At 42.9% G+C, this 14,564-nt stretch overlaps 1 protein-coding gene across 2 annotated transcripts in view; it reads right to left on the bottom strand.

The window, feature by feature from the left end:
• Nucleotides 1-14,282, bottom strand: part of pskh1 (protein serine kinase H1) — a 43,943-nt gene extending 29,661 nt beyond the window's left edge. Inside the window, exons 1-2 of one of the 2 annotated variants that reach the window (XM_020533848.2) lie at nt 14,036-14,282; nt 11,952-12,979 (exon numbers count right to left, since the gene is read on the bottom strand). In XM_020533848.2, the coding sequence (XP_020389437.1) occupies nt 11,952-12,893 (942 nt within the window). In that variant the 5' untranslated portion in view covers nt 12,894-12,979; nt 14,036-14,282. The remainder of the gene's footprint in view (nt 1-11,951; nt 12,980-14,035) is intronic. The other variant, XM_020533847.2, reaches the window with a different exon arrangement.
• Between the last annotated feature and the right edge of the window lie 282 nt (nt 14,283-14,564).

Genomic DNA, 14,564 nt, shown 5'->3' with positions numbered 1-14,564 from the left:
CCTAGGCAACTAACTTGAGCACAGACACCAAGGCTCACTCTTCATAGATTGTAAAAAGATTTCTCTTCAGATTACGTTCCATTGTTTTTTAAATATATACAGGCATCTACACTTAGTCACTGACAATGATTAAATGACTAGAGTGGCTCATTGTACGAGCTTCAATACTTTCCATCCTAACTGCTGCACTGTGGGTGTACCTACACACCAATGACTACAGCAGTTCAAGCAGGCAGCTCACCAACACCCTCACAAGGGCAATTAAGGATGGTACAATAAATGCTGGCCCAGCCAGAGACGTCCACATTTTGTGAATGAATAATGAAAAACAAAAATCAGCCTTTATTCTATACCACCCTCAAAAACATGGTTGGAATCAGAAGCACATTGCAGAAATCAGCTATAAACATCATGCAATCAAAGTTTATTGTAATTTTTCTGCAGTGTGACAGCACTACTAATAACTGACTGATGATGGGAAAGTTTGCAATATAATGCTATGAAAATTAAAAAAAAAAACTGAAGCTACAACCAAAAAAAACTCCTAGTTTTGTCGTTACCCTGAAATATAAAACTTGATTCTACATGAAGAGCAGAACCAGAGTGTAGGTTAAACAAAATATAAGGCTACAGAAATTCCCACACTTCATCCATAATCAGCATATGTCCAATCTTCCAGTCAGTCTCAAGTGATACAGTTTACATTAGAGATTAGTTTAACAACAATTCTAAGCAATTAACATATAGACCAAAGAAAAATTAAACAAGGCAAAACTCCTTGCAATCTTTAACAATCATTTGTGCAAACATCCTTCTCCATACACAAGTTATGAACTGTGGATGATAAGAAGGTAATCTACTTTTGTGTCTTTCCTTACCCACATCATGAGGTGAAGTGGTCAAGAAATTTCCCATTGAGTCAGGGGTACAAATTTCTAAAAATTCATATTGCGTTAATCTATGATTGTAGGAATTTATAGAGTGTGAAAATAGAAGGATAATAAAAATATATTCAACTGGGACTTTGGCTGGGGAGCAGAGAGCTGAAACATGCTTCGAAAAAATACTCGAGTTACATGTTTCACAGATTCATTCCAGCATTAAATACAAGGAATCTATTTGGGAATACAGACGTTGGGAATCTGTATACAAACACTTGAGAAAAATATCTCTTCAGGCCATCATCAAAGGAACTTTATTTAACCAGTTGAGACAGACATATTGTGCTGGGACACAAACTATGCATCATGCTGACAACAATGATTACAATATAACATTCCATTAAGGCAAGATGAGAAATCTGAACAGCTTGTTTCTTTACCAGGAAAGAAACAAGATTAAATAACTGCTAACAGAAGACTAAATAATTCAGTTAGTGGTGATAGGTTGACACGGCTTAGATTTTCAATTGTTCACTTCATTGAAGAAAGGGAAGAACATAGAGTGAAAGAAGAAAAACATTAAACAGTTTTGAGGTCTTTTAAGAATTAATAAGTTGAAGTAGAAGACACTATGGTTACTTATGTAAACTCCAGAGAACATACAGACTCAGTCTCCTCAATCTCTTCTCATGGGACTGTTCCACCATCCCAAGTATCAGTCTGGTGTACATCTGCTGCACTCTGTCTCTGGCAAGTATATCCTTCCTCAAGCAAGGGATCCAAAACTGCAGAAAACATACTCCAGGTACATTCTCACCAGTGTTCTCTATAAATGATGAAAAACATTATTGCCCCACAACTCTTTTGCAACAAAGGGCAAGATATCATTTGCCTTCCAAGTTGCTTGCTGCAACTGCATGCGAGCTTTCAATAACTTACGAACAATAGGGAGAGGCTGAATAAGCTGGGGCTATTTTCACTGGTGCGTTGGAGACAGAGGGGGACCTTGTAGAAGTTTATAAAATCATGGTGGGGCATGGATAGGATGAATAGTCAAGGTTGTTGTCCCAGGGTAGGGATGCCCAAAACCAGAAGGCATAAGTTTAAAGTGAGAGGGGAAACATTTAAAAGGGACCTAAGGGGCAACTTTTTCACGCAGAGAGTGGTGGGTACATGGAATGAACTGCCATGGGAAGTAGTAGAGGCTGTACAATTACAACATTTAAAAGGCACCTGGATGTGTATATGAATAAGAAGGGTTGAGAGCGATACGGGCCGAATGCTCGCAAACGGGACTAGATTAATTTAGGATATTTGGTCAGAATTGCACCAAAGGGTCTGTTTCTGCACTGTACATCTCTATGACTCTGAGGACACCTAGATCCCTCTGGACAATGGCACTTGCCTATCTCTTACTATTTAAGAAAGTGGATAACCACACATTTGTCTGCATTGTATTCCGTCTTCCATGCTCTTGCCCATTCTCTCAGGCTTTCTAAATCTCCTTGAAACTTCTTCGCATCCTCGTCACAACTCACATACCCACTTGGTTTTATGGCATCTGCAAATATAATTATTACAATAGTCCCCATATTCAAATCATTGATACAGATTGTGAACAGTTGGGAGCCAATCTTGTGATCTTGTGTTATCCTATTGGTCACAGCATGCCAACCTGAGAATGACCCATTTATTCCTACTAATTTCTGCCTTTTAACCAATCTTTAATCCATGTTTGTATATCATCCCCAATCTCATGTGTTTTAATTTTGTTTAATACCCTTCTGGATAATTTATTAAAGGCCTTCCAAAAATCCAAATACAGCACTTCAACTGGTTACCCTTTATTGACTCTGTCCTCAAAAAAATCTATCAAGTTTGTCAAATATGATTTTCCCTTCATAAATCTATATGGACTCTGCCCAATCATACAATTATTTGTCAATATCTAGTAACCTCATCTCTTGTAATAGATTTTTCCCTTAGTACAGATGTTAGCATCGCAGGTCTGATGTTTCCTTTTTCTCTCCCTCCCCTCTCAAACAGAGGTTTCATTTCCAATCTTCTCATTTCCATGCGCTGTTACAAAATGAACAGAATTTTAAAAGGTGATCATCAGTGTACCCACCATCTCTGTAGCTTTTTTTTCACTTTTTGAATCCTGGAGATTTGTCAACTCTCAGTAAAAGAAAATTAGTGTTGAAGAAATTGATGGGACTAATACTGTTGTTTCTTTCAGTTCAGCACTCTCACTGGACCCTTGGGTCTTAATTATTTCATTTGGCTTCTGTGTCATTTCTCTATTTCCTATTATAAACACATACCAATCCATTTTTGTCTTTTGCCGTTTCACATTCATATTCCATTGCTTCTTTTATTAATTTCTTGGCCTTCCTTGGCCGAATATTAAAATTTTCCTAATCCCCAGGTTTAAACTTTGTTTTGGCAACTTTATAAACTTCCTCCTTTGATCTAATACTATCTATAACCTCCCTTGATAATCACGGCTGTCTTACATCGTCTGTTGAAGATTTTTGCTTTATAGGAAGTATTCTTTGAAAATCAGTTCTTTAAATACTAGCCTTTGCCTATCTAACATCAAACCTTTCAATGTATCCTTCCAATCCACCCAGCCAACTTGCTCCTCATACTTTCACAATTGCCAGTGATTAAATTTGAGACTTTAGTTTCAGATTTATCTACATCTTTTCCAAATTTAATGAAAAATTCTATCATACTGTGGTCACTAATCCAAAAACTTATTTTATAACAAGGTTATCAATTACCCATTACTCATTGCATAATACTAGATCTAAAATAGCCTGTGCCCTCGCCGGTTCCTCTATATACTGCTATAGAAAACTTTCTTGAACACATTCCAGAAATTCTTCCTCCTTAGTATTGGGTAAATCTAAACATAGATTATAATTACTGTGATTACTGCATCCCCTTGTTACAGGCACCTCTAACTTTGCTAATTTATACTGTGCCTTACATTAGAACTACTGTAAATCACTCCTAGTAATGTGCTACTCTAATGTTGACCCAAAATATTCTATGTACTGTTCTTCTGAATGGACAACCAGGTAATAGAGTGAAGGAGCTTCAGATGATCACTGTCCTCCAAGATGATGATGGACTAGAGGACTGATTGAGCAGTGGATATTAAATAGAATAAATAACATGGATACAAGTATATCCAAAAGAAAGCTATCAAATTACAATTCTGTACTTTTCTTTCATTAAAGTGTCTACTAAAAGCAGATTGTAATCTGTGCAAGTCTCTTCCCAGACAGCAGTGGAGGCATTGAATATTTTTATAACAGCGATAGATATATTCTTCACTCACATAAGGCAGGGCAGGTGACTGAGGAGACAATAGGGAAGCACTTTGGGGCCAGTGACCTTAATTCCATTAATTTTAAAACAGTAATAGAAAAGGATAGATCGGACCTAAAATTTAAAGTTCTAAATTGGAGGAAGGCCAATTTTGATGGTATTAGGCAAGAACTTTCAAAAATTGACTGGGAGCAGATATTCGCAGGTAATGGGACAGCTGGAAATGGGAAGCCTTCAAAAATAAGATAACGAGAGTCCAGAGACAGTATGTTCCTGTTAGAGTGAAGGGCAAGGCTGGTAAGTGCAGCGAATGCTGGATGACTAGAAAAATTGAGGTTTTCATCAAGAAAAAGAAAGAATCATATGTCAGGTATAGACAGCAGGGATGAGAGTCCCTAGAAGGGTATAAAGGCAGTAGAAATATACTTAAGAGGGAAACCAGAGGGCAAAATGGGGACATGATATAGCTTTGGCAAATAGGGTTAAGGAGAATCCAAAGGGATTCTACAAATACTTTAATGGCAAGAGTGTAACTGGAGAGAGAATAGGGCCCCTTAAACATCAGCAAGGCTTCCTAAGTGGGGAACCACTGGAGATGGGCGGGGGGGATGATATTAAACGAGTACTTTGCATCAGTGTTTACTGTGGAAAAGGATATGAAAGAAAGATAGAGAACTTGGGGAAATAAATAGCAACATCTTGAAAGATGTCCATATCAAAGAGGTTGTGACGCTGGATGTCTTAAAACGCATAAAGGTGGATAAATCCCCAGGACCTGATCAGGTGTACCCTAGAACACTGTGGGAAGCTCGGGAAGAGATTAATGGGCTGCTTACTGAGATATTTTTATCAATCATCGATAACCACAGGCGAGGTGCTGGAAGACTGGAGGTTGGCTAACGTGGTGCCACTATTTAAGAAAGGTGGTAAGAAAAAAACCAGGGAACTATAGACCAGTGAGTCTGACATCGGTGGTGGGCAACTAGTTGGAGGGGATCCTGAGGGACAGTATTTACAGATATTTGGAAAGGCAAGGACTGATTAGGGTTAGTCAACATGGCTTTGTGTGTGGGAAATCATGTTTCATTAACGTGATTGAGTTTTTTGAAGAAATAACGAAGAGGATTGATGAAGACAGAGTGGTGGACGTGATCTATATGGATTTTTGTAAGGCATTCAACAAGGTTCCTCATGGTAGACTAGTTAGCAAGGATAAATGACATGCAATATTGGGAGAAACAGCCATATGGATACAGAACTGGGTCGAAGGTAGAAGACGCAGGGTGGTGGTGAAAGATTGCTTTTCAGACTGGAGCCTGTGACCAGCATGCCACAAGGATTCACTGCTTTTCATCATTTATATAAATGATTTGGATGTCAACATAAGAGGTATGGTTAGTAAGTTTGCAGATGACACCAAAATTGGAGATGTAGTGGACAGTGAAGAAGGTTACCTCAGAATACAACAGGACCTTGATCAGATGGGCTAAGGAGTGGCAGATGAAGTTTAAATTAGATAAATGTGAGGTGCTGCATTTTGGAAACGCAAATCAGGATAGGACTTATACACTTACTGGTAAGGTCCCAGGTAATGCTGCTGAACAATGAGACCTTGGAGTGCAGGTTAACAGTTCCTTGAAAGTAGAGTCACAGGTAGACAGGATAGTGAAGGCGGCATTTGGTATACTTGCCTTTATTGCTCAGTGCATTGAGTATAGGAGTTGGGAGATCATGTTGTGGCCGTACAGGACATTGATTAGGCCACTTTTGGATGGCTGCATTCAATTCTAGTCTCCCTCCTATATGAAGGATGTTGTGAAACTTGAAAGGGTTCATAAAAGATTTACAAGCATGTTGCCAGGGTTGGAGGGTTTGAACTATTGGGAGAGGCCGAACAGACGTTCCCTGGAACGTCAGAGGCTGAGGGGTGGCCTTATAGAGGTTTATAAAATCATGAGAGGTACGGATAGGGTGAATAGCCAAGGTCTTTTCCCTGGGGTGGGGGAGTCCAAAACAAAATGGCATAGGTTTAAGGTGAGAGGGCAAAGATATAAATGGACCTAAGGGGAAACTTTTTCACACAGAGGGTGCTGCATGTATGGAGTGAGCTGCCAGAGGAAGTGGAGGAGGCTGGTACAATTACAACATTTAAAAGGCATTTGGATTGGTATATGAATAGGAAGGGTTTAAGAGGGATATGGGCCAAATGCCGGCAAAAGAGACTGGAATAATTTAGGATGTCTGGTCAGCATGGACGAGTTGGACCAAAGAGTTCATTTCCGTGCTGTACATCTCTATGGCAAAGGAGTCAAAGGGAACTGGGGGTTAGGGAGGAAAGTTGAAGCCACAATCAGATCAGTCATGATCTTATCAAATGACAGAGCAGGTTCAAGGGGTTGAACGGGCTACACCAGCAACTAGTTCACATGACCAAGATCCAAAAGAACTTGATTTGTTCAAGCTTGATTCCAGATTGAATTTTTGTTCCTGTGTCAGGATATTTTCCAGCCTTACAGAACCTGACCTGGCTGTTCCCCACACAAAAATGGTCACATTTGAGGGCAGGACTTTTGACTTATGGGCTCTTTTGCCATTTCACAACAACAGAGGATAATTTAGTACACTCATTTGTATATCTTGAACTGAAAGGAACAAAGATGAGGACAGAACATGGTGGATGGTCAATAGTGCAGGTTCAGCCAGAGACAAGTGCTTAATCACCGAGTACCAGATATGTTCTGACACTACTTTCAATTTTTAAATATTCAAAATATTTATGAATGTTAAAAAACAAACAGTTTGCTTCCTCAATTAACAAGGTAATTTCAAAGTGAAATCCATTGTACAAAAGCAGTTTGACACGTAATATATTATGGTTGAAGAGTTAGTTCAGTGTGTACCAGCTAAAAGATGAACTGCAGCAACTTTCTAACATTTCTTTGATAGCATCTTCCAAACCTGTGACTTATACTTCCTAGGAGATCAAGGGCTACAAACATATAGAATCAACATCACCTAAAAATTCCCCTGCAAGTCACACATAATCCTGACTCAGCACTTTTATCACCACTTCTTCATTATCACCAGATCATGATCCTGGAACTCTCAGTGTAAAAACATTAGAAGTGTGCGTATGTAACATGGACTGGAGCGGTTCACCAGCACCACCATCACCTCAAGGGCAGTAAATACTGGCCTTGACAGTGACATCCACAACCATGAACCAATAAGTTTCCTTTGTCTTTCATAGGCTTAACTTGGTGTCCCTCAAATGCATCAGTAATGTAAACAGTGAGATTTAAATATGCATGATTCTTAATGTTATTTGATGAGCGTTTAGGCTTCTCTGGTTTGAAAATTATTTTCCAATGGGTTTTGGGTGCTGCTAATGGACTTTTTTTTTGTTAGATTGCTTTGCAACCCAACATTGTAAATAATGGGGCCTCAAGGTTTGTTGGAATGTTCTGGAATTTGTTTTCTTTAAGTTTTAAGGAAAATGTCCATAGCGGAGAGAGAAAGACTTTGAAAGACCAGTGAGAATTGGTCATGTCTCTTGGAGGCTAGTTGGTATTTGTGTATCCTTATTGCCAGTTTGGTCTATGTAATGTTTCTCACAGTCCTAGCATGTTATTTTGTATATTATGTTGGTTTTATTGGTTGTGGGTATGGGAGCGTTTACGTTCATCAGTAGCTGTCGCAGGGCGGTTGTTGGTTTGTGGGCTATCCTGATACGTAGGGGTCCGAGTGGTCTTGTGGTCATCTCTGATATGTCCCTTACGTATGGTAGGGTGACTAGTGCGTCTGGCTGTGTTGTGTCTTGTTGTGGCCTGTCGCAGAGGTAACGGCAGATTGTGCTTTTTGGGTATCCATTGCCAATTCTCACTGGTCTCAATACACATGGACAAGGAGGACACAAATTCGACTTGGACAACACATCAATAATTGATCAAGCCAAACGGGTACATGCCAGGGAATTTCTGGAGGGTTGGCATTCCAACCGGAACTCCGCCAACAAACACATTGAACTGGACCTGATCTACAAACCACTGAAAAACAGAACTGGAAGTGATGCCAACCACCCCAGCAAACCAAGGAATATAAAAGTTACAAGCAGGACAGAGCACCAACGCCTCACCAGAGGCGCACTGATGTTGTTACCTTGCAGGGTGACGAAACATCTGCAATCAAACACACCCGCTCGGCAAGCAAGTCTGCAACCTCATCCATGACCCGAGCTACAAATCTTCTCAAAAACTTTAGAAAAAGGAGTGTTTTGGGATTAACAGGATTATACTCCTTTTATGTATTTAGAAATCTTTGAATTTGTATTATCAATAGATAGTTTGGATCATTCTATTTCATCTTCATTTATAGAACAAGCTTCCTTTTTACTAGAGTTATAGAAATGCATAGCACAGAAACAGACTCTTCAGTCCAACTCTTCAATGCTAACCAGATACCCTAAATTAATCTATTCCCATTTGCCAGCATTTGGCCCATATCCCTCTAAACCCTTCCTATTCATGTACCCATCCAGATGCCTTTTACATGTTGTAATTATACCAACCTCCCACCTCCTCTGGCAGCTCATTCCATTCATGCACCACCCTCCGTGAAAAAGTTTCCCCTTAGGTCCGTTTATATCTTTTCCCCCTCACCTTAAACCTATGCCCTTTTTGGACTCCCCTACCCTGGGAAAAAAAAAGACCTTGGCTATTCACCCTATCCACACACCTCTAAGGTCACCCCTTAGCCTCTGATGCTCCAAGTAATATAGCCCCAGCCTATTCAGCGTCTAGCTATAGCTCAACCTTGGCAACATCCTCGTAAATCTTTTCTGAACCCTGTCAAGTTTCACAACATCCTTCCTATAGCAGGGAGACCAGAATTGTACACAGTATTCCAAAAGTGGCCTAACCAATGTCCTGTAAAACTGCAACATGACCTCCCAACTCCAATACTCAATGCACTGATCAACAAAGGCAAGCGTACCAAACATTTTCATCATTACCGTGTCTACCTGCAACTCCATTTTCAAGGTAAAACAAAATCTGCTGTGTTGAATGCTGTTTCAGAGATAGCAGGAACTGCAGATGCTGGAGAATCTGAGATAACAAGGTGTAGAGCTGGATGAACACAGCAGGCCAAGCAGCATCAGAGGAGCAGGAAGGCTGACGTTTCGGACCTAGACCCTTCTTCAGAAATGGGGGAGGGGAAGGGGGTTCTGAAATAATAGGGAGAAAGGGGGAGGCAAATAGAAGATGGATAGAGGAGAAGATAGGTGGCGAGGAGACAGACAGGTCAAAGAGGCGGGGATGGAGCCAGTAGAGATGAGTGTAGGTGGGGAGGTAGGGAGGAGATAGGTCAGTCCAGGGAGGACGGACAGGTCAAGGGAGCAGGATGAGGTTAGTAGGTAGGAGATGGGGGTGCGGCTCGGGGTGGGAGGAAGGACAGGTTAGGGAAGCGGGGACAAGCTGGGCTGGTTTTGGGATGCGGTAGGGGGAGGGGAGATTTTGAAGCTTGTGAAGTCCACATTGATACCATTGGACTGCAGGGTTCCCAAGCGGAATATAAGTTGCTGTTCCTGCAACCTTCGGGTAGTATCGTTGTGGCACTGCAGGAGGCCCAGGATGGACATGTCGTCTAAGGAGTGGGAGGGGGAGTTGAAATGGTTCGCAACTGGGAGGTGCAGTTGTTTAGTGCGAACTGAGCGTAGGTGTTCTGCAAAGCGGTCCCCGAGCCTCCGCTTGGTTTCCCCGATGTAGAGGAGGCCACAACGGGAACAGCGGATGCAGTATACCACATTAGCAGATGTGCAGGTGAACATCTGCTTGATGTGGAAAGTCTTCTTGGGGCGTGGGATGGGGGTGAGGGAGGAGGTGCAGGGGCAGGTGTAGCACTTCCTGCGGTTGCAGGGAAAAGTGCCGGGTGTGGTGGGGCTGGAAGGGAGTGTGGAGCTGACAAGGGAGTCCCGGAGAGAGAGGTCCCTCTGGAAAGCAGATAAGGGTGGGGAGGGAAAAATGTCTTTGGCGGTGGGATCAGATTGCAGATGGCGGAAGTGTCAGAGGATAATGCGTTGGATCTGGAGGTTGGTGGGGTGGTACGTGAGGACGAGGGGGATTCTGTTTTGGTTGTTATTGCGGGGAGAGGGTGTGAGGGATCAGTTGCGGGAAATGCGGGAGACACTGTCGAGGGTGTTCTCAACCACTGAGGCGGGGGGATGTTGCGGTCCTTGAAAAATGAGGACATCTAAGATGTACGGGAGTGGAATGCCTCATCCTGGGAGCAGATGCGGCGGAGGCGAAGGAATTGGGAATAGGGGATGGCATTTTTGCAGGAAGATGGGTGGGAGGAGATGTATTCTAGGTAGCTGTGGGAGTCGGTGGGCTTGAAATGGATATCGGTTTCTGGGTGGTTGCCAGAGATGGAGACAGAGGTGTCCAGGAAGGAGAGAGAGGTATTGGGGAAGGTCCAGGTGAACTTAAGGTTGGGGTGGAAGGTGCTGAAGTGGATGAACTGTTCGAGCTCCTCGTGGGAGCACGAGGCAGCGCCGATACAGTCATCAATGTAATGGAGGAAGAGGTGGGGTTTAGGGCCAGTGTAGGTACAGAAGAGGGATTGTTCCATGTAACCTACGAAGAGGCAGGCATAGCTTGGGCCCATGCGGGTACCCATGGCCACCCCCTTTGTCTGCAGGAAGTGGGAGGAATTGAAAGAGAAGTAGTTGAGGGTGAGGACGAGTTCGACTAAGGGGATGAGGGTGTCAGTGGAGGGGGACTGGTCGGGCCTGCGGGACAGGAAGAAGCGGAGGGCCTTTAGGCCATCTGTATGGGGAATGCAGGTGTATAGGGAGTGGACGTCCATGGTAAAGATGAGATGTTGGGGACCGGGGAATTGGAAGTTCTGGAGGAGGTGGAGGGTGTGGGTGGTGTCATGGACGTAGGTAGGGAGTTCCTGGACCAAGGGGGAGAAAATGGAGTTGAGATAGGTGGAGGTAAGTTCGGTGGGGCAGGAGCAGGCGGAGACAATGGGTCGACCAGGGCAGTCAGGTTTGTGGATTTTGGGAAGGAGATAGAAGCGGATGGTGCGGGGTTGGGGAACCATGAGGTTGGAGGCTGTGGGTGGGAGGTCACCTGAGGTGATGAGGTTGTGGATGGTTTGGGAGATGATGTTTTGGTGGTCGGGGGTGGGGGTCATCATCAAGGGGGCGGTAGGTGGTGGTGTTGGAGAGCTAGCGCCTGGCCCCAGCGATGTAGAGGTCAGTTGTAGTATGGCGCACTGACCTATTTTTTCCTAAATTTCCTGACATCAACTATCTCCTCCAAGAAGCTAGGAAAATTCTGCCGCAAGTAGCTTGATTGTGATTCACATTCTAAATACTAACAAGAGTAGCGAATCCCAAACTTACTTCTCTCCTCACTAAAGTGGATAGAGAATCTTTCTACAGAAATAAATTTTGCTCAATGTCTTGCTCTCAACACTGGATTCTTGAAACTTTATTACATTTCTGTTTCCCATCACAGAAGAAATTTTGTAAGATCATTATTACAGCTTGCTGTGGAGTGAAATAATCACCAATAGATCATGATACCAGACAGAAAATCAAAAAACATAGGGGCTTCATTACAATATTAAAATAATTCGATAAAATTCTGGTGTAGTCATGAAATTTCCTGAGAACTTTCTTCTTTCTGAAATATTTATAGAATGCATTGCTTTCAAGCCACTTACCTCCCCTGAGTAACTGTATTTACCCTTCAATATCTGCCTATATAATCGAGTACGATTATCATCTTCAAAGGGCATAGTTCCACTTAACAAAATGTAGGACACAACACCCAATGCCCACATGTCAACAGAATTTGTGTAAGGCTTCCTCACAAGAATTTCTGGAGCAATATATTCTGGGGTGCCACAGGTGGTCTTCATAAGACAGTCATCACCTTTCTTTCGAGTGCTTGCTAATCCAAAGTCTGTGATCATAATTTTGGAATCAGCACCTGGGTGATAGTACAGCAAATTTTCTGGTTTCAGATCTCTATGTGTGATGCCTAAGATATGCAAATATTTAACTCCCTCAAGAACCATTTGAAGCACTCTAGTGGCATCTCTTTCAGTAAAGGAGCCTTTGGCTATGATCCTGTCAAAAAGTTCACCTCCAGTTGCTAATTCCATTACCATATAAACTCTCTCTTGCGTCTCAAATACTTCAATGAGCTGTATGACATTGGCATGCCTCACTCTCCTGAGGACGTTGAGTTCAGATTCACATACTTCTCTGCCTTCCTTGTACTTTGTCTCAATCAGTTTTATTGCGTAAGGTTGTTTAGTGCTCTTATGCTCCACTCTGACCACTCTACTAAAACTTCCACGACCAATCAGTGCCTTAATGTCATATTTTGCAGTCACTCTGGGGTCAAACTTTGCACGGTATTTGGCCACTTTATTCCTTCGAGGATCATTCTGCTGGTCCCAGTGTCCAGTTTGCTGGTACACATTAGTCTGATGAGGTGGTGGCTGGCCTGTCTTGCCTCCACTTTTGATGGCATCATATTTAATAAAGTGCTTGTACTTATCATGGTGTTGGCCAGTATACGGCTCCACAGTTTTAACTAAATCCAAATGAATGTTTTTAGGTGGCTCAGGCAGCACTTTGCTTGTCCCACAGCCCATCACTTTTTGTCATTAGTTAGCCAGGAAGGCATCTTCTCCATTCATCATTCGCTTTCTTTTCATCCACTTATACAGCTTCCTTTCCTCTACCAAAAGAGAAAAATAAACACAAATTTCAAACCACTTTTAATAATAGAGTTTTTACACAAAGACAGCATTCAACCCATTCTCACGACACTGGTAAAGAAACATCCATCTATGCTATTTCCATTTTTCTGCGCTTAGCCCATAGTCTTGCACACTAAGTAATTTGAAGTGTTCATCTAAACAGAGCTTGAACGTCTTGACAACTCTCTCCTCTACCACCTTTTTAGGCACTGAGTTCTGGTTACAGTCAACCCTCTGGATGATATTTTTTCTTCAAATTTCCTCTAACCTTCCTGCTCTTTTTCTTAAAACTATGCACCTGAGTTATTGACCCATCTAAAGGGAAAAGTTTCTCCCTATCTACCCTGTCTGTGCCCCTCAGAACTCTGCACACTTCGATCAGATCCACCCCATCCCCATCAACCTTCTCTGCTCTAAGGAAAGCAAAACCAGCCTACCTAATCTCTCTTCATAGACGAAATCACTTCAGCCTAGGCAACACCCTAGTGAATATCTTCTGCATCCTCTAGTGCAATCACATCTTCAAATAGAGTGACAACCAGAACTGCACACCAGCTCCAGTTGTAGCCTAACTAAGATCATATACAACTCCATCATGACTTTCATGCTCTTGTACTCAACATCTTGACTAATAAAGACAAATATCCCATGTAACTCTTGACCACATAATCCATCTGTCCTGTTGCCTTCAAAGATCTTCGAATATGCATACTAAGATACCTGATCAATCCTCTGTACTGCCTAGGGTCTTATCAACATACTTCCTTGCCAATATAATGCTTGGCAGGGCATTTGGCTCCTTTATTTCTTCTAGGAACATTCTGCTGGTCCCAGTCCCAATAAAGAATCCAATATTTGCTCCTGACAAGTCAGAAAGAACATCCTCTAATATGATCGATGACAAGAATCGGCTTTCATTTTATAAAGAGATTGACAATTAAGAAATGCGGTGCTTGAAAATTTAAAAGGTGAGTTCATTTCGATGTGCAATGAATAAAAGGGAGTGGTGGCGGGGGGGGTGGGGTTTAACAGACCTGCAAAACTGTTCAAACTGTCGGTCCCCAGCCACAGCTAACGCTTGGGGAGATGAATCCTGTGGCCCGAGCGGTCCGGTCCCGGCCCTCACCTGACTCAGCTCAGGAGTTCCTTTCCAAGCAGGCCCTGCTGCACTCCTGGTCCTGCTCATGCCAGCCTAACAGACCGGGCCGCAATGAAGCTGCTGCTGCCTCACGGTCCACACACTCCAAATCCCAACGCCCTCCTGAACTCTCCCCGACCTCACGCACCAGCCGGGGCGCGATGGCGTCACTTCCGCGCGGCGGCACGCCGGCGCTTCAGGGATTGTCATAGCAACGCCAACCATTTGGCCTGCCTCCTCTCAGGACGTTACCGTCACACATTTCGTTCATCGGAATGCGAGCAGCACGTACAAGGCCAGCCAGTATTTACTGCCTTTGAGAAGTTGAACTGCCGCAGCCTTTATGGTTGTACCCCCACAGCGCTGTTCGGGAGCGTGGTGTAAGATTTTGCCTCTGTGATACTGAAGGGACGGTGATGTTGATC

The sequence above is a fragment of the Rhincodon typus genome, chromosome 15 (genome assembly GCF_021869965.1).
Source record: "Rhincodon typus isolate 14 chromosome 15, sRhiTyp1.1, whole genome shotgun sequence".
Classification (NCBI taxonomy): Eukaryota; Metazoa; Chordata; class Chondrichthyes; order Orectolobiformes; family Rhincodontidae; genus Rhincodon; species Rhincodon typus.
Note: the sequence above shows the minus strand (reverse complement) of the source record. Positions and strands in the feature narration are given on the sequence as shown.